This window comes from Trichomycterus rosablanca, chromosome 6, assembly GCF_030014385.1.
Source record: "Trichomycterus rosablanca isolate fTriRos1 chromosome 6, fTriRos1.hap1, whole genome shotgun sequence".
Taxonomy (NCBI): Eukaryota; Metazoa; Chordata; class Actinopteri; order Siluriformes; family Trichomycteridae; genus Trichomycterus; species Trichomycterus rosablanca.
This window is the reverse complement of record NC_085993.1, coordinates 51,011,443-51,039,204: the sequence shown is the minus strand read 5'-3', so window position 1 is coordinate 51,039,204 and position 27,762 is coordinate 51,011,443. Positions and strand designations below refer to the sequence as shown.

The 27,762-nt window shown below is 41.5% G+C and overlaps 1 protein-coding gene across 1 annotated transcript in view; it reads left to right on the top strand.

The window, feature by feature from the left end:
• The window catches only part of jak1 (Janus kinase 1), a 67,167-nt gene extending 44,435 nt beyond the window's left edge, over positions 1-22,732 (top strand). Inside the window, exons 17-24 of the mRNA XM_062998035.1 lie at positions 34-184; positions 2,423-2,511; positions 4,352-4,544; positions 8,384-8,508; positions 9,222-9,394; positions 16,333-16,450; positions 19,794-19,904; positions 21,124-22,732. Of these exons, the coding sequence (XP_062854105.1) occupies positions 34-184; positions 2,423-2,511; positions 4,352-4,544; positions 8,384-8,508; positions 9,222-9,394; positions 16,333-16,450; positions 19,794-19,904; positions 21,124-21,228 (1,065 nt within the window). The 3' untranslated portion in view covers positions 21,229-22,732. The remainder of the gene's footprint in view (positions 1-33; positions 185-2,422; positions 2,512-4,351; positions 4,545-8,383; positions 8,509-9,221; positions 9,395-16,332; positions 16,451-19,793; positions 19,905-21,123) is intronic.
• Positions 22,733-27,762: the final 5,030 nt, after the last annotated feature.

Sequence of the window (27,762 nt, the reverse complement as noted above, 5' to 3'; positions counted from 1 at the left end):
GACACTTCACTGAATGTTTTACATTCTGAGCAGAAGGAGAGGTTCTATGTGGCTCAGTGCCAGTTGGCCACGCCAGACTGTCAAGAACTCGCCAAGCTCATGACCCACTGCATGACCTACGACCCTCACCAGAGACCCTTCTTCAGGGCCATTGTCCGAGACATCGACATGGTGGAGAAACAGAGTAAGGAGAATTAATTACATATGCTTTCCATATTAGAATCTCAGCGGTGCTATCGACTGACCTGGCGTCCGCACAGACCTAATCGGCTTGCATTGACTTTTTATGACATTATTCAAATGCTTTTATTCACCATTTACCTTCTGATGACCTTAACTGATGGTATAGGTTCGAATTTCGGCAGTGTTGTCGGCTGGTCGGGCATCTAAACACACACGATTGGTTAGTGTCTGGACGAGGGGCAACCCGAAGCAGCCTAGCCATGGCTGGATTACTGACCGGGCCAGTGGGGCCAGCGCCCAGGGGCCCAAAACATTTTGCGATGCCTATCAACATTTATGATACAATATATTTTTATTTCCGAGGGCCCTCCATTTTAAGGATCCTCTGACTATTAGGGACTTTGACCCCAGGGCCTCTTGGGGGCCCTAGCCATGCTTTTGGGGGCCCTAGCCATGCTTTTGGGGGCCCTAGCCATGCTTTTGGGCCCCTTATGAAAATGGATGAGGCGTTGTGGCACTGCTCTGACTTCGACTTCTGGCTATTAGGGGTCCTAGGAAAGAGGGGGGCATATTTTTAGAGGGCCCTGGTTATGAGAGCCCCTACCAGGGGGCCCTAGAGAAGAGCAGGGCATACCATTAGAGGGCCCTTGATCCATAGAAGTCGTTTACCATGGCTCCTTGACTTTCTAGGGACCTACAAATTGCCTGAACATGAGCCTGGCAGATGAATTGATACGATACAAATCATTCATAACAGAAAAAGAAAAATGTTGCCCAGGGGCCCAGACCATCCTTAATCCGTCCTTGAGCCTAGCCATTGCATGCCCTGTGCCCAACAGGAAGGGCCGATGCCGACCAGGTCCACTCAGCGACCCCTAATATGTGTACAAGAGCAGCTGAAAGAAATAATGTCACTTTAAGGGTTAAAAATGGCAGTGCCAGGCAGCCCTGCTAGCTATGTGCCTCCATATAGGCCAGTAAAAGCCTAAAACTCAAATTAAACAACCCAAAAAAACACTATACTGAAGTAACCAGCAATGAAGATATCAAAATGATCACCCAGTTTATCACAACATACCAAAAACATCGTTCAGTTCCATAGAATGGACATTAGTAGCTAGTAATCAGAATTTTACTGGTCCAAACCCCACCATCAGCACCGGCTCACCACTGGTGGGTCTTTGAGCAAGACCCTTAACTTGTAATGTCTTGTACTGGGTCACAGTTATAAGTTGCTTGAGTTAAGTGCCCGCTAAACACTACAAATGTGGTGTAATGAAAGGATGGTATTTTTGAGGACAGTGGCTGCCTTGCCTAGTAGATAGATTTTTGGCTGAACCTAAACACTTACCACAACTTCCAGTTAAGCTGGGATATGCTTTCCATCTAGCCCAGGAGTCGGCAACCTTTAACACCCAAAGAGCCATTTGGACCCGGTTTCCACGGGAAAAAAAACACTGGGAGCTGCAAATACTTTTTGACATCTGAAATGAAGATAACACTGTATATATTGTTTTTTTACCTTTACACTTTGTATAAACGACTATAGTGTGTTGCTTATGAAATCCATGAAGTGCTACAGAGAAAATTAAATTTTATTTATGTAATGAACACATTTTGAACTCTTAAAAAAATAAAAAAACACGCCGAGTTGAAGGTCTCTTTCAAATGAATTAAAAAGCTGAACTTGAATGATCCATGTAGCAAACAAAAAATGCCGTGAGCCGTCATCCTTATATCGCCTTTGGGCTTTCGGAGCGTGTAGCGGAGCCTTGACCTGAATTAAAAAAATAAATTGGAAAAAAAACACTATGCCACTAAACAATGAAAAATAAATATTTGCAAAATATCTGCATAAATATTTATTTTACCTGGTTAATGGGACTTCTGCTCCTGAACCTCTGCGCACAGCGTCTGCAAATCGGGGCTGTACCAAGTCACTTTCATCTTTACGCAGGACTGTAAGCTGCCGTCTGTGAGTTTTTTTTTACAATTTAAAAAAAGAACTAACACAAATAAAATACACTTCAATTAAATACTTATAATTTATTTTCCCAAGCCACGTGGAGCCGCAGTATAAGGATGAATGAGCCGCGGGTTGCCGACCCTTGATCTTGCCTATATTGCTATATTATTATTATTATTATTATTATTATTGACATATAGTATTTCTCTACTCTTACTGGTTTGTTCTTTTATGAATTTTATGTTCCTTTTTATTTAAATGTGACTCCTGCAGATCCCTCTATTAAGCCAGTACCCACTCTGGAGGTCGACCCAACAGTATTTGAGAAAAGATTCCTCAAGAAGATCAGAGATCTGGGAGAGGTAAGTTCACAGACTCCTCGCACCCTGGACGTGACACATCTGCACTATGTAAACTGCTTTTAAATTCTATTTCTACTTATAGGTCCAAGCAGCAAAGGTGCTGGAGTCCTAATGCTTTTGTTAGGATTTTATTCTTATTCTCATTCTTATTTTAATTAGTTTTCTCTGATGAGACGCACAGACCAACCGTAGGGTAGGTAGTTGGCCCTCTTTCCCGCTTTTCAGGTGCCCGAGCTTAGCACGGCTGGTTGGCGCTATAGCGTACCATAAAAATCATTTTTATCTTGAGCTAATTTGCATAATATGCAAAATCTCACAAATTTTGGGCAGGAACTAAAAGTCTCTCGATTTGCGCCTGACATGCGTGTTTGCTATCAAAGGAGCCCTGAGAATTTTTCTGTTTAATAATGATCAAAACAGTTGGAATTTCTTTTGTGTTTTTGCCAGATGCCAAACAAAGACATGGGTGGATTAATGCCAAGCATAAAGCACACATGCAGTGCTTGAACTCGGAGGCACAGGAGATTCATAGGTTGCTATTACATGCAAGATAAAGATAGTGTTTCTATGTCCTGTCCTTCTCACTAGGGATGCACCGATCCGATATTAAGATCGGATATCGGTCCCGATATTACCAAAATGAGATGGATCGGATATCGGATAATCGGGCCGATCCATGGGTCCGATACGTTCACTTTAGTTCGTTTGCGACGCGTGCTGAGCCCATACAGGACGCGCTGCCGACGTACGGCGTATAACACAAACGAAAAGAGCAACATGGAGCGAGCCGAAGAGTCAGCTGCATGGAGGTATTTCACGCTCGCTATGCTAACAAGTTCGATGGCAACATGTTTATTACTCAGGTTTAGCTGCTATGTTTTATTTTGTATTACTGTTTGCACTAAATATTTACGGATACGTTCGTTTGAGAAAGTTATTTAAGCTATTACTGTTTTTCTCATCGTCAGCAGCTACATTTTGGGTGTGTTAGAAAACCTAGTGAGCTGCCTCGCTGCCTTACTGCCTACATAAGCGGCTGCCTCAGTAGAGAGGATTCTAATAAGTCATCAACTCATAAATCAGGTTATTCGAACGCGCTACTTATAATATAACATTTCCCTTCATGTACCGATAACGGTTACATTTCCCGACAAGCTCGAACTTGCAAATAAAAACACTCGGTACAAGTTTATACAAGTTAAAAATCAGTAATATTTTATTTACGTTTGATAATAACTCCATTCGTTTCTCCGCCCCGTCAGCCACGTTTATTTTTCTGCAATGAATGCTGGGATTGCTTTGGTCACCAAGGCAGCGTCGGATGCTCACTCGTCGAGTGAAAATAACACTGAAATATTAAGATGCCTGTTTATTATTTTATTGACAAATAAATAGCAGTTCAGTACATTTATATCTGTGTTAATTATATTTTGTTTTGCAAACTTAGTAATGTTTAAGTCGATCCTGATGCCTTAAGTCTTTCCCACATGATAAAGTATACGGTTTATTAATTCAACGATGGTATCGGATCGGTATCGGGTATCGGCCGATATGCAAAGTATGTGTGTCGGATCGGTATCGGAACTGAAAAAGTTGGATCGGTGCATCCCTAATACTCACATCTTGGGCCACACTGGGCTAGTTTGTACTTAGACCACGGAAATCATCACTTGCGGCTACATTTCTTTCGTTTCTTAATTATTCTTATTTATTTAATGCTGTATCTGTACATTTTGTTTAGCGCATGTAAATAACCTGTACACTATGTGTACATTGTATAGAGATACCAACCGGATATTGTGAGCGCGGGGGAAAATAAAATCGTACTCGTCTGTGACAGGGGCATTTCGGGAAGGTAGAGCTGTGCCGATACGACCCGCGGGGGGATCGGACGGGGGAGCTGGTGGCGGTCAAATCCCTGAAACCGGAGAGCCGAGAGGAGAAGAGCAGCAACCTGTGGGGTGAAATCCGCATCCTGAGGGAACTCTACCACGAGAACATCGTCAAATACAAGGGCATCTGCCAGGAGGAGGGTAATCCGTACACACCAAACACCCACCACCCTCTCCCTCGGTTATAGCATAGCCAATCATGTCTGTGTGCACGCTTGGCTGGATGATAGCACTGATAGAGCTTCGAACCTGGATCCTAGTAGTTCTGGTATAATATATTCATTTATTTGTGCTAGTTTAGCAGTTAAGGGACTGGACTAGTGACCAGAAGGTTGCTGATTCAAACCCCACTACTGCCAAGTTGCTCCTGTTGGGCCCCTAAACAAAGCAAAGGCCTTAACCCTTAATTCCTTGTATTGTGTTCAGTCTTAATTTGACCAGTTGTAGCCTAGTAGTTAGGGTGCTGGACTAGTAATCAAAAGGTCACTGGTTCAAGCCCCACGTTTGCCAGGTTGTCACTGTTGGGCCCTTCAGCAAGGCCCTTAACCCTCAATCGCTTAGACAAAATACTGTCACATTGTTGTGTTGGATTAAAGCGTCCGCAAAGAGCCGCAAATTACACGCGGACAGTTTTTGTACCGGGTGCCATGCAGGTCAGCAACCTAAAAAACGCCAGAATTATACCCTGCCGTCATTTACTGTCTGGTATTTGGCAGGTTCTCCGTGCATAGTTTTCCTCCATTTCTCCCCTGACCCATCAAAGTCTTTTTTTTTAACTTAATGTGACCATATAACGTCAAAGTTATGGAAATTAACTGGTCGAAACGGCACTTTAGGTCGTGTTTATACTTCTAGTTTAGTTCTCGGGGTCTAGACCAAACCAGAAAATGATTCATTGCTACGTTTTAGTTCTGGTTTGTCAGAACATTGACGTCAATACTTTAAGTCGATGCATCGTTTTTAAAACTGTTTATAGCCGCTCAGGTGGCGCAGCGGTAAAAGAGACGCGCTGCAACCGGGGCTGGATTCTGAGAAGCGTGGTATCGAATCCAGCCTTGCTTTACCGGTTCGAGGCTGAGTGGCTATATGAGCAACGATTGGCCGGTCGCTCATGTCGGGGGTGGGACGAAGAACCGGATGTGGGTCTCTCTCTGTCAGAATGCGATCGCGTTCTCTGCCGGCTGATTGGAGGCGCTTACACAGAGATGGGAGAGGGTGCCCTTAGGGTGTGTCTCTCCGCATGCAACGCTAGGTGGCGCCAAACTCGTCGATGTGTGGGTGGCAAAGATGCATCTGGCTGCTCCGTTCATATAAGCGTTCATATGATTCCCTCAGCTCTACCTGCTGTGTGCAGGACCTCAGTCGTATCTGGTCCGGTCACTGGTCGGCGGCATTAAGCTCCGTCTTAAAAAAACACCGTCTGCAGCCGTCAGAGGACGATTGTAGAGCTTTCAAATAGAAGATCAAAGTTTTCCACGACCCAAATCATCCAAAGTTTGGTGAAACTTAAAACTGGCACAAAACTAAAAGCTGGTTTGTTCTCTGTGTAAAGCTTTGATGGTACCACAGCAGCACCAGCGCCGTGCTGCACGTCTATATTGATCTTGGATTACCGTATTTCTTAGCAAGTTCAGTTAGACCGCCGCGCACTTTGCTGCGTTGGGCTCAAAGCACAAAAAGCTTCTCGTGTGAATGCGCCGGAGCACTCACCACTGTGTTTACATGGTTTAGAATGTGAAGTAAGTGTTGAGTGAATGTGGAGGTTAGAATCTGGGCTCATACTGTACGTCGGACTTAATGAGACGCGGCTACATCTAACTATTTTATCTCTGCTATAAGTTGAAGCACGTTGCTTTGTGTTCAGAACACCATGAACACGTGCTGCACTTGAGAATGTGATCATATGGACATAAACCCTGTTTACATTTAGTTCTGTGTTAGATTATTATACCGTACAGTTTGTTGTTAAAGTAAAAGAAGCTTAGATGAGAATCTAAATGACATTTTTGGAGGAAAATTAATCGTTTAGATTAATCGATAGAAAAATAGTCGTTAGTGGCAGCCGTACATATACAGTGTATCACAAAAGTGAGTACACCCCTCACATTTCTGCAAATATTTCATTATATCTTTTCATGGGACAACACTATAGACATGAAACTTGGATATAACTTAGAGTAGTCAGTGTACAACTTGTATAGCAGTGTAGATTTACTGTCTTCTGAAAATAACTCAACACACAGCCATTCATGTCTAAATAGCTGCAACATAAGTGAGTACACCCCACAGTGAACATGTCCAAATTGTGCCCAAAGTGTCAATATTTTGTGTGACCACCATTATTATCCAGCACTGCCTTAACCCTCCTGGGCATGGAATTCACCAGAGCTGCACAGGTTGCTACTGGAATCCTCTTCCACTCCTCCATGATGACATCACGGAGCTGGTGGATGTTAGACACCTTGAACTCCTCCACCTTCCACTTGAGGATGCGCCACAGGTGCTCAATTGGGTTTAGTCCATCACCTTTACCTTCAGCTTCCTCAGCAAGGCAGTTGTCATCTTGGAGGTTGTGTTTGGGGTCGTTATCCTGTTGGAAAACTGCCATGAGGCCCAGTTTTCGAAGGGAGGGGATCATGCTCTGTTTCAGAATGTCACAGTACATGTTGGAATTCATGTTTCCCTCAATGAACTGCAGCTACCCAGTGCCAGCAACACTCATGCAGCCCAAGACCATGATGCTACCACCACCATGCTTGACTGTAGGCAAGATACAGTTGTCTTGGTACTTCTCACCAGGGCGCCGCCACACATGCTGGACACCATCTGAGCCAAACAAGTTTATCTTGGTCTCGTCAGACCACAGGGCATTCCAGTAATCCATGTTCTTGGACTGCTTGTCTTCAGCAAACTGTTTGCGGGCTTTCTTGTGCGTCAGCTTCCTTCTGGGATGACGACCATGCAGACCGAGTTGATGCAGTGTGCGGTGTATGGTCTGAGCACTGACAGGCTGACCTCCCACATCTTCAACCTCTGCAGCAATGCTGGCAGCACTCATGTGTCTATTTTTTAAAACCAACCTCTGGAGATGACGCCGAACACGTGGACTCAACTTCTTTGGTCGACCCTGGCGAAGCCTGTTCCGAGTGGAACCTGTCCTGGAAAACCGCTGTATGACCTTGGCCACCATGCTGTAGCTCAGTTTCAGGGTGTTAGCAATCTTCTTATAGCCCAGGCCATCTTTGTGGAGAGCAACAATTCTATTTCTCACATCCTCAGAGAGTTCTTTGCCATGAGGTGCCATGTTGAATATCCAGTGGCCAGTATGAGAGAATTGTACCCAAAACACCAAATTTAACAGCCCTGCTCCCCATTTACACCTGGGACCTTGACACACGACACCAGGGAGGGACAACGACACATTTGGGCACAATTTGGACATGTTCACTGTGGGGTGTACTCACTTATGTTGCAGCTATTTAGACATTAATGGCTGTGTGTTGAGTTATTTTCAGAAGACAGTAAATCTACACTGCTATACAAGCTGTACACTGACTACTCTAAGTTATATCCAAGTTTCATGTCTATAGTGTTGTCCCATGAAAAGATATAATGAAATATTTGCAGAAATGTGAGGGGTGTACTCACTTTTGTGATACACTGTATATATTATATTAATAATAGTATAATAAAGTGCATTACTTGTTTTAAAACGGAGCCCTTTAGTGTGAATAACTACCTGCTCAGACTCGTTCACACTTACTGTATCGAACCAATCGCACCAGGGTTCGTTATAAGCTGGCGAGTACAAACACGACCCTAAAGAAATCAAGCTGCTCTTGCTGTGCTTGTTCTGTGATCTTATCATGCCAGACAGCCACTTCAGAACCACTCGATGTAAATAAGCAGTAAATACGTTCATGTTATATAAAGACGTGAGGCGGTTTACATTGTCTCTGTGTGTCCTGACTCCGTTTCAGCTGGCAGAGCTACCAAGCTCATCATGGAGTATTTGCCAGCTGGCAGTCTGAAGGAGTACCTGCCCAGAAACAGAGCCCAGACGGATCTGAAGACCCTGATCAGATATGCCATTCAGATCTGCCAGGTTAGTAACTGTGTAGATCTGACACATACATGGTACACATACATGGTACACATACATGGTACACATACATGGTACACCTATGTGGAACACCTGCGTAGATAGAGAAGTGTGATTGGTCACTCCACAGATCATGTCTCTGCTCCAGAGTCCAGCAGCAGTGTGTTTTACATCACTCCAGCCGATGCTTGGCATTGTGCTTGGTGGTGTAAGGCCAGAAAACCCATGCCATGAAGCTCTTTTGTGCTTTAATACACTATATGGCCAAAAGTATGTGGACACCTTTCCTGCAAGGCTCTGTCCTGTTTTCGCATGTCTGTGCCTCTGTGCAAAATGACGAATTCGGTGGGAAGGAAGACAAATCCGAAGCTTGACGTTCTCCTGAAATCGGAACTCCCCTGGGCACGTTCCAAGATCTCGTGGAAGGCCTTCCCAGAAGTGTGCAGTTTTAGCTGCAAGTGGGGGTGGAGGATGGGGGAGGAAGGACTTCGTATTAACGTCGATGGTTTTAAAATAGGACGTCCGACAAGCTCGTTGTCGGGTGTCCACATACTTTCGACCATACAGTGTATTGAATCCAAAAACGTGCTCCCTTTTTGACTGTGATTTCCCAGATTTAGGACCCGTCTGTGTGTACAATGAGGAAGAAGTTTATATTTCAGTGTGAGAGCATTTCTTTCTGACCGCGTAACGATGTTTTCCTGCTGCTGCTGCAGGGTATGGATTACCTGGGATCTCGGAATTACATCCATCGAGACCTGGCTGCTCGGAACGTGCTGGTGGAGAACGAGAGCACGGTAAAGATTGGAGACTTTGGTCTGACTAAAAGCATTAAAGACAATGAGGGATACTACACAGTGAAGGACGACCTGGACAGTCCTGTCTTCTGGTGAGGAAGGAACTCTGTATATACTGCATACTGCACTTAGTACATACTGCATACTGCATTCACTATTTACTATATACTGTACTCAGTATATACTGCATACTGCATTCTACACTCAGTGCATACTGCATACTGCACTTAGTATATACTTTATACTACTGAGGGCAGTGATAGCTCAGTGGTTAAGGTACTGGACCAGTAAACAGAAGGTTTCCGGTTCAAGCCCCACCACCACCAAGTTGCCACTGCTGGGTCCCTGAGCAAGGCCCTTAACCCTCAATTGCTCATCGTGTAAGTCGCTTTGGATAAAAGCGTCTGCTAAATGCTGAAAATGTAAATGAAAATGTACTACACTCAGTATATACTGCAAACTACACTCAGTTCATACTGCACTTAGTATATACTGCATACTGCACTCAGTATATATGTTATACTACACTCAGTATATACTGCATACTGCACTCAGTATATATGTTATACTACACTCAGTATATACTGCATACTGCACTCAGTATATACTGCATACTGCACTTAGTATATACTGCATACTGCACTCAGTATATATGTTATACTACACTCAGTATATACTGCATACTGCACTCAGTATATATGTTATACTACACTCAGTATATACTGCATACTGCACTCAGTATATACTGCATACTGCACTTAGTATATACTGCATACTGCACTCAGTATATATGTTATACTACACTCAGTATATACTGCATACTGCACTCAGTATATATGTTATACTACACTCAGTATATACTGCATACTGCACTCAGTATATACTGCATACTGCACTTAGTATATACTGCATACTGCACTCAGTATATATGTTATACTACACTCAGTATATACTGCATACTGCACTCAGTATATACTGCATACTGCACTCAGTATATACTACATACTGCACTCAGTTCATACTGCATACTGCACTCAGTATATACTGCATACTGCACTCAGTTCATACTGCATACTGCACTCAGTATATACTGCATACTGCACTCAGTATATACTGCAAACTGCACTCAGTATATACTGCATACTGCACTCAGTTCATACTGCAAACTGCACTCAGTATATACTGTATACTGCACTCAGTATATACTGTATACTGCACTCAGTTCATACTGCATACTGCACTCAGTATATACTGCAAACTGCACTCAGTATATACTGTATACTGCACTCAGTTCATACTGCATACTGCACTCAGTATATACTGTATACTGCACTCAGTATATACTGCATACTGCACTCAGTATATATGTTATACTACACTCAGTATATACTGCATACTGCACTCAGTATATACTGCATACTGCACTTAGTATATACTGCATACTGCACTCAGTATATATGTTATACTACACTCAGTATATACTGCATACTGCACTCAGTATATACTGCATACTGCACTCAGTATATACTACATACTGCACTCAGTTCATACTGCATACTGCACTCAGTATATACTGCATACTGCACTCAGTTCATACTGCATACTGCACTCAGTATATACTGCATACTGCACTCAGTATATACTGCATACTGCACTCAGTATATACTGCAAACTGCACTCAGTATATACTGCATACTGCACTCAGTTCATACTGCAAACTGCACTCAGTATATACTGTATACTGCACTCAGTTCATACTGCATACTGCACTCAGTATATACTGCAAACTGCACTCAGTATATACTGTATACTGCACTCAGTTCATACTGCATACTGCACTCAGTATATACTGTATACTGCACTCAGTATATACTGCATACTGCACTCAGTATATACTGTATACTGCACTCAGTATATACTGCATACTGCACTCAGTATATACTGCAAACTGCACTCAGTATATACTGCTTACTGCACTCAGTATATACTGTATACTGCACTCAGTATATACTGCAAACTGCACTCAGTATATACTGCATACTGCACTCAGTATATACTGTATACTGCACTCAGTATATACTGCATACTGCACTCAGTATATACTGTATACTGCACTCAGTATATACTGTATACTGCACTCAGTATATACTACATACTGCACTCAGTTCATACTGCATACTGCACTCAGTATATACTGCATACTGCACTCAGTTCATACTGCATACTGCACTCAGTATATACTGCATACTGCACTCAGTATATACTGCAAACTGCACTCAGTATATACTGTATACTGCACTCAGTATATACTGTATACTGCACTCACTATTTACTATATACTGCACTCAGTATATACTGCATACTGCACTCACTATTTACTATATACTGCACTCAGTATATACTGCATACTGCACTCAGTATATACTGTATACTGCACTCACTATTTACTATATACTGCACTCAGTATATACTGCATACTGCACTCACTATTTACTATATACTGCACTCAGTATATACTGCATACTGCACTCACTATTTACTATATACTGCACTCAGTATATACTGTATACTGCACCCAGTATATACTGTATACTGCACTCACTATTTACTATATACTGCACTCAGTATATACTGCATACTGCACTCACTATTTACTATATACTGCACTCAGTATATACTGTATACTGCACTCAGTATATACTGCATACTGCACTCACTATTTACTATATACTGCACTCAGTATATACTGCATACTGCACTCACTATTTAATATATACTGCACTCAGTATATACTGTATACTGCACTCAGTATATACTGTATACTGCACTCACTATTTACTATATACTGCACTCAGTATATACTGTATACTGCACTCAGTATATACTGCATACTGCACTCACTATTTACTATATACTGCACTCAGTATATACTGTATACTGCACTCACTATTTACTATATACTGCACTCAGTATATACTGCATACTGCACTCAGTATATACTGTATACTGCACTCACTATTTACTATATACTGCACTCAGTATATACTGCATACTGCACTCACTATTTACTATATACTGCACTCAGTATATACTGTATACTGCACTCACTATTTACTATATACTGCACTCAGTATATACTGTATACTGCACTCAGTATATACTGCATACTGCACTCACTATTTACTATATACTGCACTCAGTATATACTGCATACTGCACTCACTATTTACTATATACTGCACTCAGTATATACTGCATACTGCACTCACTATTTACTATATACTGCACTCAGTATATACTGTATACTGCACTCAGTATATACTGTATACTGCACTCACTATTTACTATATACTGCACTCAGTATATACTGCATACTGCACTCACTATTTACTATATACTGCACTCAGTATATACTGTATACTGCACTCAGTATATACTGTATACTGCACTCACTATTTACTATATACTGCACTCAGTATATACTGCATACTGCACTCACTATTTACTATATACTGCACTCAGTATATACTGTATACTGCACTCAGTATATACTGCATACTGCACTCACTATTTACTATATACTGCACTCAGTATATACTGCATACTGCACTCACTATTTACTATATACTGCACTCAGTATATACTGTATACTGCACTCAGTATATACTGTATACTGCACTCACTATTTACTATATACTGCACTCAGTATATACTGCATACTGCACTCAGTGTATACTGTATACTGCACTCAGTATATACTGCATACTGCACTCAGTATATACTGCATACTGCACTCACTATTTACTATATACTGCACTCAGTATATACTGTATACTGCACTCAGTATATACTGCATACTGCACTCACTATTTACTATATACTGCACTCAGTATATACTGTATACTGCACTCAGTATATACTGCATACTGCACTCACTATTTACTATATACTGCACTAAGTATATACTGCATACTGCACTCACTATTTACTATATACTGCACTCAGTATATACTGTATACTGCACTCAGTATATACTGTATACTGCACTCACTATTTACTATATACTGCACTCAGTATATACTGCATACTGCACTCAGTGTATACTGTATACTGCACTCAGTATATACTGCATACTGCACTCAGTATATACTGCATACTGCACTCACTATTTACTATATACTGCACTCAGTATATACTGTATACTGCACTCAGTATATACTGCATACTGCACTCACTATTTACTATATACTGCACTCAGTATATACTGCATACTGCACTCAGTATATACTGCATACTGCACTCACTATTTACTATATACTGCACTCAGTATATACTGTATACTGCACTCACTATTTACTATATACTGCACTCAGTATATACTGCATACTGCACTCAGTATATACTGTATACTGCACTCACTATTTACTATATACTGCACTCAGTATATACTGCATACTGCACTCACTATTTACTATATACTGCACTCAGTATATACTGCATACTGCACTCACTATTTACTATATACTGCACTCAGTATATACTGCATACTGCACTCACTATTTACTATATACTGCACTCAGTATATACTGCATACTGCACTCACTATTTACTATATACTGCACTCAGTATATACTGTATACTGCACTCACTATTTACTATATACTGCACTCAGTATATACTGTATACTGCACTCAGTATATACTGTATACTGCACTCACTATTTACTATATACTGCACTCAGTATATACTGTATACTGCACTCAGTATATACTGTATACTGCACTCACTATTTACTATATACTGCACTCAGTATATACTGTATACTGCACTCAGTATATACTGCATACTGCACTCACTATTTACTATATACTGCACTCAGTATATACTGCATACTGCACTCAGTATATACTGTATACTGCACTCACTATTTACTATATACTGCACTCAGTATATACTGTATACTGCACTCAGTATATACTGCATACTGCACTCAGTATATACTGCATACTGCACTCAGTATATACTGCATACTGCACTCACTATTTACTATATACTGCACTCAGTATATACTGTATACTGCACTCAGTATATACTGCATACTGCACTCAGTATATACTGCATACTGCACTCAGTATATACTGTATACTGCACTCACTATTTACTATATACTGCACTCAGTATATACTGCATACTGCACTCAGTATATACTGCATACTGCACTCAGTATATACTGCATACTGCACTCACTATTTACTATATACTGCACTCAGTATATACTGCATACTGCACTCAGTATATACTGCATACTGCACTCAGTATATACTGTATACTGCACTCACTATTTACTATATACTGCACTCAGTATATACTGCATACTGCACTCAGTATTTACTATATACTGCACTCAGTATATACTGTATACTGCACTCACTATTTACTATATACTGCACTCAGTATATACTGCATACTGCACTCAGTATATACTGTATACTGCACTCAGTATATACTGCATACTGCACTCAGTATATACTGCATACTGCACTCACTATTTACTATATACTGCACTCAGTATATACTGCATACTGCACTCAGTATTTACTATATACTGCACTCAGTATATACTGTATACTGCACTCACTATTTACTATATACTGCACTCAGTATATACTGTATACTGCACTCACTGTTTACTATATACTGCACTCAGTATATACTGCATACTGCACTCACTATTTACTATATACTGCACTCAGTATATACTGTATACTGCACTCACTATTTACTATATACTGCACTCAGTATATACTGTATACTGCACTCACTGTTTACTATATACTGCACTCAGTATATACTGCATACTGCACTCACTATTTACTATATACTGCACTCAGTATATACTGCATACTGCACTCACTATTTACTATATACTGCACTCAGTATATACTGTATACTGCACTCAGTATTTACTATATACTGCACTCAGTATATACTGTATACTGCACTCACTATTTACTATATACTGCACTCAGTATATACTGTATACTGCACTCACTGTTTACTATATACTGCACTCAGTATATACTGCATACTGCACTCACTATTTACTATATACTGCACTCAGTATATACTGTATACTGCACTCACTATTTACTATATACTGCACTCAGTATATACTGTATACTGCACTCACTATTTACTATATACTGCACTCAGTATATACTGTATACTGCACTCACTATTTACTATATACTGCACTCAGTATATACTGTATACTGCACTCACTGTTTACTATATACTGCACTCAGTATATACTGCATACTGCACTCACTATTTACTATATACTGCACTCAGTATATACTGTATACTGCACTCACTATTTACTATATACTGCACTCAGTATATACTGTATACTGCACTCACTATTTACTATATACTGCACTCAGTATATACTGCATACTGCACTCACTATTTACTATATACTGCACTCAGTATATACTGCATACTGCACTCACTATTTACTATATACTGCACTCAGTATATACTGCATACTGCACTCAGTATATACTGCATACTGCACTCACTATTTACTATATACTGCACTCAGTATATACTGCATACTGCACTCACTATTTACTATATACTGCACTCAGTATATACTGCATACTGCACTCAGTATATACTGCATACTGCACTCACTATTTACTATATACTGCACTCACTATTTACTATATACTGCACTCAGTATATACTGTATACTGCACTCAGTATATGCTATATATATACTGTATACTGCACTTAGTATATACTGAATACTGTATACTACACTCAGTATATACTGTATACTACATACGGCACTTGGTATATACCGTATAGTGCATACTGCACTTAGTAAATTTGTATACTGCACTCAGTATATGCTATATATACTGTATACTGCTCTCTGTACATACTGTATAGTGCACACACTCGCTATGCTGTATTTTCAGTACTGACGTGTGAGTGTGGTTTGTCGTGTCCCTGTGTGATTTAGGTATGCTCCAGAGTGCCTGGTGCACTGCAAGTTCTACAGGGCTTCAGACGTCTGGTCATTTGGAGTGACCATGTACGAGCTCCTTACTTACTGCGACACCTCCTGCAGCCCCATGGTGGTGAGTCGAGTTTCACCAGTCCTGTATCAGTCGTTACCCAGTGCATTCTGGGTATTTACTTATTTACTTATATCTGAATTTTTTATTGTTAATTTTATTTAAAACTTAAAAATGAAAGCTAAAAGCAACAGACGTCACTCTATATAGATATATAAATAGACATAAAGAGATAGATAGACAGACAGACAGACAGACAGATAAATGAATCGATGGACAGACAGATAGATAGAAAGATAGATAGAAAGATAGATAGAAAGATAGACAAATACAGACAGAAGGAAAGAAATAGACAGACAGATATAAAGACAGACAGAATGACAGGTAGACTACACTTTATTATTACAGATAGATAGATAGATAGATAGATAGATAGATAGATAGATAGATAGATAGATAGATAGATAGATAGATAGATAGAGACAGACAGACAGACAGACAGATATTTTCTGCAATTTCCTTCAGGATCAATAAAGTGTTATCTTATCTTATAGACAGACAGATAGATAGACAGGATAGATAGACAGACAGACAGCAATAAAGACAGATATATTTCGAAAGATATAGATAGACAGACAGACACAGATAGATGGACAGAGATAGATAGATAGAAAGACCAACAGATCGACAGATACAGTGCCTTGCAAAAGTATTCAGCCCCCTTGAACTTTTCAACCTTTTGCCACATTTCAGGCTTCAAACATAACGATATGAAATTGTAATTTTTTGTGAAGAATCAATAACAAGTGCGACACAATTGTGAAGTGGAACGAAATTTATTGGATATTTTAAACTTTTTTTAGAAATAAAAAACTAAAAAGTGGGGCGTGCAATATTATTCAGCCCCTTTACTTTCAGTGCAGCAAACTCACTCCAGAAGTTCAGTGAGGATCTCTGAATGATCCAATGTTGACCTAAATGACTGATGGTGATAAATAGAATCTACCTGTGTGTAATCAAGTCTCCGTATAAATGCACCTGCTCTGTGACAGTCTCAGAGTTCTGTTTAAAGCGCAGAGAGCATCATGAAGACCAAGGAACACACCAGGCAGGTCCGAGATACTGTTGTGGAGAAGTTTAAAGCCGGATTTGGATACAAAAAGATTTCCCAAGCTTTAAACATCTCAAGGAGCACTGTGCAAGCGATCATATTGAAATGGAAGGAGTATCAGACCACTGCAAATCTACCAAGACCCGGCCGTCCCTCTAAACTTTCAGCTCAAACAAGGAGAAGACTGATCAGAGATGCAGCCAAGAGGCCCATGATCACTCTGAATGAACTGCAGAGATCTACAGCTGAGGTGGGAGACTCTGTCCATAGGACACAATCAGTCGTACACTGCACAAATCTGGCCTTTATGGAAGAGTGGCAAGAAGAAAGCCATTTCTCAAAGATATCTATAAAAAGTCACCTGGGAGACACACCAAACATGTGGAAGAAGGTGCTCTGGTCAGATGAAACCAAAATCGAACTTTTTGGCCACAATGCAAAACGTTATGTTTGGCGTAAAAGCAACACAGCTCATCACCCTGAACACACCATCCCCACTGTCAAACATGGTGGTGGCAGCATCATGGTTTGGGCCTGCTTTTCTTCAGCAGGGACAGGGAAGATGGTTAAAATTGATGGGAAGATGGATGGAGCCAAATACAGGACCATTCTGGAAGAAAACCTGTTGCAGTCTGCAAAAGACCTGAGACTGGGACGGAGATTTATCTTCCAACAAGACAATGATCCAAAACATAAAGCAAAATCTACAATGGAATGGTTCACAAATAAACGTATCCAGGTGTTAGAATGGCCAAGTCAAAGTCCAGACCTGAATCCCATCGAGAATCTGTGGAAAGAGCTGAAAACTGCTGTTCACAAACGCTCTCCATCCAACCTCACTGAGCTCGAGCTGTTTTGCAAGGAAGAATGGGCAAAAATGTCTGTCTCTCGATGTGCAAAACTGATAGAGACATACCCCAAGCGACTTGCAGCTGTAATCGCAGCAAAAGGTGGCGCTACAAAGTATTAACGCAAGGGGGCTGAATAATATTGCACGCCCCACTTTTCAGTTTTTTATTTCTAAAAAAAGTTTAAAATATCCAATAAATTTCGTTCCACTTCACGATTGTGTCCCACTTGTTGTTGATTCTTCACAAAAAATTACAATTTCATATCGTTATGTTTGAAGCCTGAAATGTGGCAAAAGGTTGAAAAGTTCAAGGGGGCTGAATACTTTTGCAAGGCACTGTAGACAGACAGACAGAACGATAGATAGATTATGGACAGACAGACAGACAGACAGATAGATGGAGACAGACAGCAATAAAGACATACTGTATATTTACAAAGTTATAGACAGACAGACAGACAGACAGGCAGAAATACAGACAGACAGATAGACAGACCGACAGACAGACAGATAGAAAGACCGACAGAATGACAGACAGACATAGAACGATAGATAGATTATGGACAGACAGACATAGATAGACAGACAGACAGACAGCAATAAAGACAGACAGACAGACCGACAGATAGACAGACCGACAGAATGACAGACAGACATAGAACGATAGATAGATTATGGACAGACAGACAGATAGATGGAGACAGACACAGACAGACAGATATATTTTGAAAGATACAGATAGATAAATAGATATACAGACAGACAAGACAGACAGATAGATATTGTTAGAAAGAGAGAAAGACCGACAGAATGACAGACAGACAGACACAAAAAATAAAAACAAGTAAAGACAGAATGACAGATAGACAGACAGACATAGAACGATAGATAGATTATTGATAGACAGATAGACAGACAGACAGATAGATACAGTTTTCTTTATTGTCACTGCAGTACAGTGTACAGTAAAATGAAGTGACGATTCCAACAGTGTTCACACATTACAGACATCAATAGAAAAATAAAACTGTAATAAAACTACGGATGCTAAAATATCTCTATAAACAAGTAAACATTTTCAGCGTAAGTTAATCTCAGCAAGTTGAATTTGAGGTGAGAGATTTACTCTGAACTTGGGTCGATCTTGGCTCTCGAGTGAGTGGAACAAAGCTCCACTGTCCAGCTAATAAAAGAGCTCTGTGTTACACCAGGCCGGTCTGGAGGCTCAGTCTCTCTGACAGACGGTGCCAGACTGTGCCCATAGTGGCAGATGTACTGCCCGAGTCTGTGTCCATGCTGGTGCCAGATCTGTCCGTTCCACCTTCTGGAGGAATTATAGAAGATATGAATGATTAGAGGGTTACTAAATAAATACTGATGATGGAGTAATAAGGGTAGTAAGAACACAGAGGTCTTAAATAAGTTTGTTGCTCTGCCTCCATCAGGTGTTCCTCAACATTATCGGACGATCCCAGGGCCAGATGACCGTCACGCGACTGGTTCGAGTTCTAGAGGAAGGGAAGAGGTTACCCAAGCCAGACGACTGCCCAGACAAGGTAAACATTTACCACACACCCTGGCAGGATAGGATTTTGAAATGTATGTTATGAAATGTTTAAAATGCGTGTAGTAACGTGTGCAATACCTACAATGTCCACAAGGGGGTAGTGCTGCCTAATTTTGCTTTTTACTTAGATTGGTATTGGGGCTTTTATTAATGTACACTGATCAGCCATGACATTAAACCCACCTCCTTGTTTCTACACTCACTGTCCATATAGAAGCACTTGTAGTTCTACAATTACTGACTGTAGTCCATCTGTTTCTCTGCATGCTTTGTTAGCCCCCTTTCACCCTGTTCTTCAATGGTCAGGACCCCCACAGGACCACCGCAGAGCAGGTATTATTTAGGTGGTGGATGATTCTCAGCACTGCACTGACACTGACATGGTGGTGGTGTGTTAGTGTGTGTTGTGCTGGTATGAGTGGAGTTTTTAAACACCGTGTCCACTCACTGTCCACTCTATTAGACACTCCTACCTAGTCGGTCCACCTTGTAGATGTAAAGTCAGAGACGATGCTGTTTGAGTCGGTCATCTTCTAGAGCTTCATCAGTGGTCACAGGACGCTGCCCACGGGGCGCTGTCGGCTGGATGTTTTTGGTTGGTGGACTATTCTCAGTCCAGCAGTGACAGTGAGGTGTTTAAACACTCCACTCATACCAGCACAACACACACTAACACACCAGCACCATGTCAGTGTCACTGCAGTGCTGAGAATCATCCACCACCTAAATAATACCTGCTCTGTGGTGGTCCTGTGGGGGTCCTGACCATTGAAGAACAGCATGAAAGGGGGTAACAAAGCATGCAGAGAAACAGATGGACTACAGTCAGTAATTGTAGAACTACAAAGTGCTTCTATATGGTAAGTGGAGCTGATAACATGGACAGTGAGTGTAGAAACAAGGAGGTGGTTTTAATGTTATGGCTGATCGGTGTATATTATATATTAGTATTAGTGGATTAGTAGTGCAGTACCTTAACCTCTAGGTGCATTTATCTAATGTGACTTACGACTTGCTCAGGGGTCCAACAGTGCTGCTTATTCATCGATGTGCTACCCTAATTTCCAGAACTACCCTTAAAATGAGCAAACCTGGGTTGCCCCCGGCTGCCTGCGGGTTTCCAGGTGCCCTCGTACCCCTCGAAATAAACACGATTCATGTTGATGCCTCCTCTCTCTCTCTCTCTCTCTCTCTCTCTCTCCTCTCAGGTGTACGCCTTGATGAGGAAGTGCTGGGAGAGCACGCCCGACAAAAGGATCGACTTCAAAGGCCTCATCGCCGCTTTTCAGCAGATGCTCGCCGACGGCCCGTAACCATGGAGATCCGCATCGCTGGGCGCCCGGCCCGAGACCGTTTCGCTCATTTTACAGGGAAAAAATATTTCATACTCACACGCTGTATTTCACCGGATTACGAACGCGGTGGAAACGGTACGGTCTCATCACCGTCGCCCGCCTGCACAGTCTCCGCTCGACGCCTTTGCACCCGCTTTCGATGCGTTTTTCTATCCCGGGAACTTTCGCGCAGGCTTGGGGACGACGGGAGAGAACGAGGTTAAGAAAGGACAACCATCGTACCATAATTTCTTTGCGTTCCTTTAAATAACTAATCCCCACTTTTAAAGACCGATCAGACTCGTAGTTTGGAACGTGCATGGCAGCGTTATTGCCGTGCGTCGTAATGGACATCGGCCTCCAGTAGGCGCTAGAGGACGGTAAAGCTTTTAGATGACCATAAATACCACTTATACTACGTAATAATCCATGTATTCCTGCTCAAGTCTCGTGCAAAAGCAAAATAGCGTTTTAAATCCAGGCGAAGCTGAGCCGAAATATTTAATATTCTTTATTTTTATCGTGCGGATGATTTCGGGGCCAGTATGCATTATTATAATGTCGCATTATGTGTTTATATTATCTGTTTATTTTAGCTTCGGCCGTATTCGAGCACGTGCTTAACCGACACACAGGGGCGTCCAGACTTAACCTAAAAAAACTTGTGCAAACACGGGGCTACGGACTCTTTTATAGTCGGGTCGTTCCTACAGTTCGGTGCCTTTTGTGTCTCCAGTACTGAAGTAGATTTTAAACAATACAGTTTCTAAACATCTTACTGAAATAATGAACGCTTTCAAATACTAAACACGATGTTTTCTACCCCCCCCACCACCGCCCAAAAACAATAAAATGACTGTATACATTTTACACTGTGTTTATCTGTTAGATAGCAGAGGTTTCCCCATGTTCCCAGTGCTGTACATTCTGATTTAGTGATGATATATGAGATTTAATCATGAAAATATCTCAGTCTTTCAATACTGTTTTAAAGGTTTTGATTAAGTCCCTCTAAACCCTGGATTTTTTTATTTTACGAGTTTGATTTTATTCCTGATTATAAATAAGGGTTTTTCACACGTCCCTCAAGTTGCCGTCCACCCTGTTATCTCTTACTACTGTCTCTTATAAAATGAGGAGCTGTTTTGAGCTCACATGGGGGGGGGAAAGAAGACTCCCCGAGTTTTAGATTTGCTTTACTTAACAGCAGGACGACTTAAATCTTACTTCCAAAATACCTCGCGAGCCGTGAGCCGTGGTTTGGACGCCCCTGGTGTATATGTATATGTGTGGGAGTTAAACAAGATGGCACAGCAAGAGAGAAAAGAAAAGAACAGAACAGACAGGCGGCCCGGCTTCTTTTTTTTAATTTTTATTGCATTTTTTTTGTATTGCGGAATGTAAAAGAATTTTCCTCCAGAAGAATAAGCCAGAAAATATCCAATAAAGAAAATGTACAGAAATATAAACGAATAAATACAAACCCGCGTGTGTTTCTGCTGTTTTAAAATGGAACTAAGATGGACTGACGAAGGAAAACGGGGTTTTGGGGTTAAAATACAGAGTGAAATTTGACTGAACCTGTACAGGAGCTTATTGACAGACGGCAACAACAACAGATACAAGATATAAAATATTGCACATTTAAAGCTCCAGAAAAATGTACAAACCCTTTCAGCCATAACATTAAAACCACCTCCTTGTTTCTACACTCACTGTCCATGTTATCAGCTCCACTTACCATATAGAAGCACTTTGTAGTTCTACAATTACTGACTGTAGTCCATCTGTTTCTCTACATGCTTTGTTACCCCCTTTCACCCTGTTCTTCAATGGTCAGGACCCCCACAGGACCACCACAGAGCAGGTATTATTTAGGTGGTGTGTTAGTGTGTGTTGTGCTGGTATGAGTGGATCAGACACAGCAGCGCTGCTGCAGTTTTTAAACACCGTGTCCACTCACCGTCCACTCTATTAGACACTCCTACCTAGTCGGTCCACCTTGTAGATGTAAAGTCAGAGACGATCGCTCATCTATTGCTGCTGTTTGAGTCGGTCATCTTCTAGACCTTCATCATTCGTCACAGGACGCTGCCCACGGGGCGCTGTTGGCTGGATGTTTTTGGTTGGTGGACTATTCTCAGTCCAGCAGCGCTGCTGTGTCTGATCCACTCATACCAGCACCATGTCAGTGTCACTGCAGTGCTGAGAATCATCCACCACCTAAATAATACCTGCTCTGTGGGGGTCCTGACCATTGAAGAACAGCATAAAAGGGGGTAACAAAGCATGCAGAGAAACAGATGGACTACAGTCAGTAATTGTAGAACTACAAAGTGCTTCTATATGGTAAGTGGAGCTGATAACATGGACAGTGAGTGTAGAAACAAGGAGGTGGTTTTAATGTTTTGGCTGATCGGTGTAGACGCTGCATTACGTTGACGGGTAAGTCTGGTGAGTGAGCTTTAGGACTCCCAGCAGGGATGCAAAACACAGAAGCATCGATCGTTATTTAGGATCTTTATGTTTCACCCCACGACTCTGTAAGATCAATACGCCAGGGTTCCTTCTTGTAAACATCTCTTAGGTTCACATCTGTGGCATGTTGCATCACAACAAACAATCGATTTAACGTTACTGTGAAGTTTGAGAGGGATCAGCGCCCCGTCCAGGGCAAACCCCGGACGATTTACGTACTAACCATCGTGTTATTTGGCTTTACGTTACTAAGGGGTTTTTGAGCCAGACAAAAATAATAATAATTAAAGCAAGAAATTTTAGCAGGCACGAACGTTTCCTGCCTTACGTTACATATTGCAAACCACAGTGGGACCAGATCGAGTTTATTTCGTTTGGTGCGTCGTTTGTGCTGCCTGGGTCGCAGTAAAAATCATGGACAACATGTGGGTCGCTTAAAAAAAGATGGAAAAACTCTGATCTACCTGGACGTGCCATGAGGTTCTTCAGCGTAAATAACGAGTGGCTTGGTGGGTAGCACTGTTCATTAGCTCAGAGAAGGTTTTATAGATTATATACAACAAATATACTTCTAGATTTATGACAGTTCATCTTATTCTTGGTTTTCCACAAGTCCCATCATGATGGCACATAACCCTCTCCTCTCATTGGGCACATGGGCACCTCATCACACTCCCAACGTGACGTAAAGTGCTTCAGTAGCTCCTTTTCTGTTCTGGCCATCTCGTACACTCGCTCTTAAAGGTCCGAATGCGTCTTTCTTTCTTCAGCATCCAGACTTCACGTCCAGCCGGACCGAGGCTTTATAATGTCATGATGACGAACGCTGGTTATTCGTTTGCTGTTTTTAATTTTAATGTGGGTTCAGTTTGGAATGGACGGACGGTGAAGAAAATCCAGTTTTGATTTTAGAAATGTCTCAGTACTTGGGTAACTGCGCTTGGGTTATTTCTATAGGTTATTTTATTCTAGGTAAAATATTGACTTGAGAATATAAAAACACCACACTTACATCTAAATTACTAAATGAGATCCTGGCTTATAATCCTCACCTTACGTTTTTTTTTTTTTATTGTTGGTGACCTTGTGTTGTCTTGTTTATCACTAGTGATGAAATCAGCCCTTGTACTCCAATATTCGGTGAGTTTTAATGAACACTTTTATAGTTCCAGTAAAGTAAAGCATTAAAATCTTTGTTTGCTGTAGATGCTCGGATGCTGGAGATGTGAAATTCTATAGTTCTCACTCCCACAATCCTTCTGAAGGCTGAACTCTTCTCTTACAGAGATGAAAAATGGCTTTTATAGAGGGCAAAACAGTAGAAATAAAACACACCGCCTTTATATAAATGGCTAAATAAAGCAGAGAAGCCTGTACACCACTATACAACCATTAAGATCAACTCCTAATTCATAATAAATAATAAATAAATGCCACGCCCGTTTCTGGGAACTGCTCTATTCACAAACGCACGCACGTGAGCGCTATGGCTTTGAGCTTTAAAATATCAGATACAAAATGGCTCGCTCGCAAGAGAGCGACGATAAAAAGAAGCACTTAGTCCCAGTAGTCGTGTTAGTGGTGTCGGTAGCGCTAAAATATCAAAGCTATTAAATGATTACACTGGTACAGGATACGTACTACGACCCTTGGTGGAACTGGTACTATAAGCTGTGTAAAAGCATGGCAGCTCCAGATTCATACCTCACACACCGCACACACACCGGGAGAGTGTCCACTCACTACTGGACGTCCTAATACACGTTATTGCCTTTATTCTCGGTCACACCGGTCCGAGTGGCTGTGTGCTTTAAACCTTGTCCACACTAATACATGAAACATTTCCCCCCTGCTTTTAAACTCAAATCGCATTAGTACCTTCCCAGCGCCAATGTAGAAATATTTATCACATGTACGTACGCGCCCCTTCCAACACGTGTGCAATACAGACCGCTTCTTTTCCCCTGTACCAGGCGGGTTCGTATGGAGATCCTTATTACCAAGGTCCTACATCATTCACGGAACCGTGAAACGAGCCGCTTCCCGCATGATATGCAAATTGCGTAGCGTATACAATATGAGATGTCCTAGCAATCATACGGCAGCATAAGAGACTTTTTTTTATGCTGCAGTGTGCTGACAATGATGTGTGTGTTCACGTACTTGACGCATTTTGTCCCTTTGGGGCTTCCATAATCAATCAATGTAAAAGTGTGTTTCTCTACACACGTGATCGTCTCTGTGCTGCGCCTCAAAAGAACAAACCAGTGAAGTACTCCGCTCCCCATAGTTTGTCTATCAAGAGCAGTAGAGCTGTAGCCTAGTGGTTAAGGTACTGGACTAGTAATCAGAAGGTCACTGGTTCAAACCCCACCACTGCCAGGTTACTGCTGTTGGGGCCTTGAGCGAGGCCCTTAACCCTAAATTGCTCAACCTGTATACTGTAATGTAAGTCTCTTTGGATGAAAGCGTCTTGTAAATGCCGAAAATGTAAATGCAGAGCCCTAGTTATTACGTATGTAGAGTCACGCACCGATCTCTATTATCCCCCGTCTCATTGTGCAGCGTCATCGATCAGCCAGCAGAGGTCGTAACTGCAGCAGGTATGAGGAATCCTCTCTGCCACTCCTACCCTTCCTAGACGAGCCAATCATTGTCCTTGTATTCTAACTTGTGAATAAATTACATGGACACCTGACTGAATTTGACACACACGTTACATGCGTTCGATTACGCTTTTACACACCGTCACAGCCAGAACAAACAATGGCACTGGTGCTGCACTAGGTATTCATATAGCAGAGGTCTTCCAGTCGGTCGCGCAGTGCACGCCGGTAGATCGCGCCTCATTTAAACAGGTTGACGTGATTGACATGAAATGCGGCCACTGTTTCGTTCATGGCTACGCCTCAGCCCACCTAAAGCACTAATCTAGAAAGTTTTCATTCATCAGAAGCCAGTTTGCGCCATTTTTTGCATTTTTCCTTGTGTAACCTGCACCGTTTGTGAAGATGAGTGCGCAACCGAGCACAAAGCAACCAAAAACGCTTCGATTCAGGTGAGAACGCTGCAGAGACGCTGTTTTAACCCTCAATCTGACATTCATATGAAGTCAAGCGCCTCTGCTGGACAATTTTGGAACTTACTGGCTGAGGAAAAATATCCAAACATAAGAAAATGTGCCGCATATTCGACAGCATTTTTGGATCGACCTGCTTGTGTGAATCAGCCTCTTCCACAATAACGAAGTCTAAATATGATGAACACTTGGAAGCTGCTTGAGAATCAGCATCAGCAGCTCCTGTCCAGATACATAAACCTGACCGACACCATTCAGTGTAAATCATCAGAATAAGGTCAGTGTGATTCAGTCGCTCGCCCTGTAAAGCCGAACATCAATATAGGAACTTTGAAACAAGATGAGGGCAACCTTATTGAAAAGTAGATCACGATGACCTGTCGACTGATCTCAAGTAGATCTCGAGCCATGAAAGTGTGGGCACCACTGTCGTATAGCATCGTATAGCATTAAATGATATTTAAAATCAATTTGACATATTTATTAAACATAATATTGTTATTTTGTCAGTGGTTCCTTAATATTCCACAAAAAGCACAGCACAAATAAGATTTACAGTTTAGGTATTTAGCGGACGCTTTTATCCAAAGCGACTTTTGAGGAACTTTTGAGCAATTAAGGGTTAAGGGCCGATTAGTAGTTCAGTATCTTAAGTCAAGTCAAGTCAACTTTATTTATATAGCGCTTTTTACAATAGACATTGTCTCAAAGCAACTTTACAAAATCCAGGACCAACAGATACAAAAACCCCTGTTGAGCAAGCCGAGGGCGACTGTGGTAAGGAAAAACTCCCTGAAAATTACAGGAAGAAACCTTGAGAGGGCGCTGGGCTATAACTTAGTAAACTAAATGACCTCATATCAATCATCCTGTAATGCAGTGGTTCATAACCAGGGGGCTGCGTCCCACTAGGGGGCCTCAGTGAGCCTACATTTACATTACATTTACATTACATT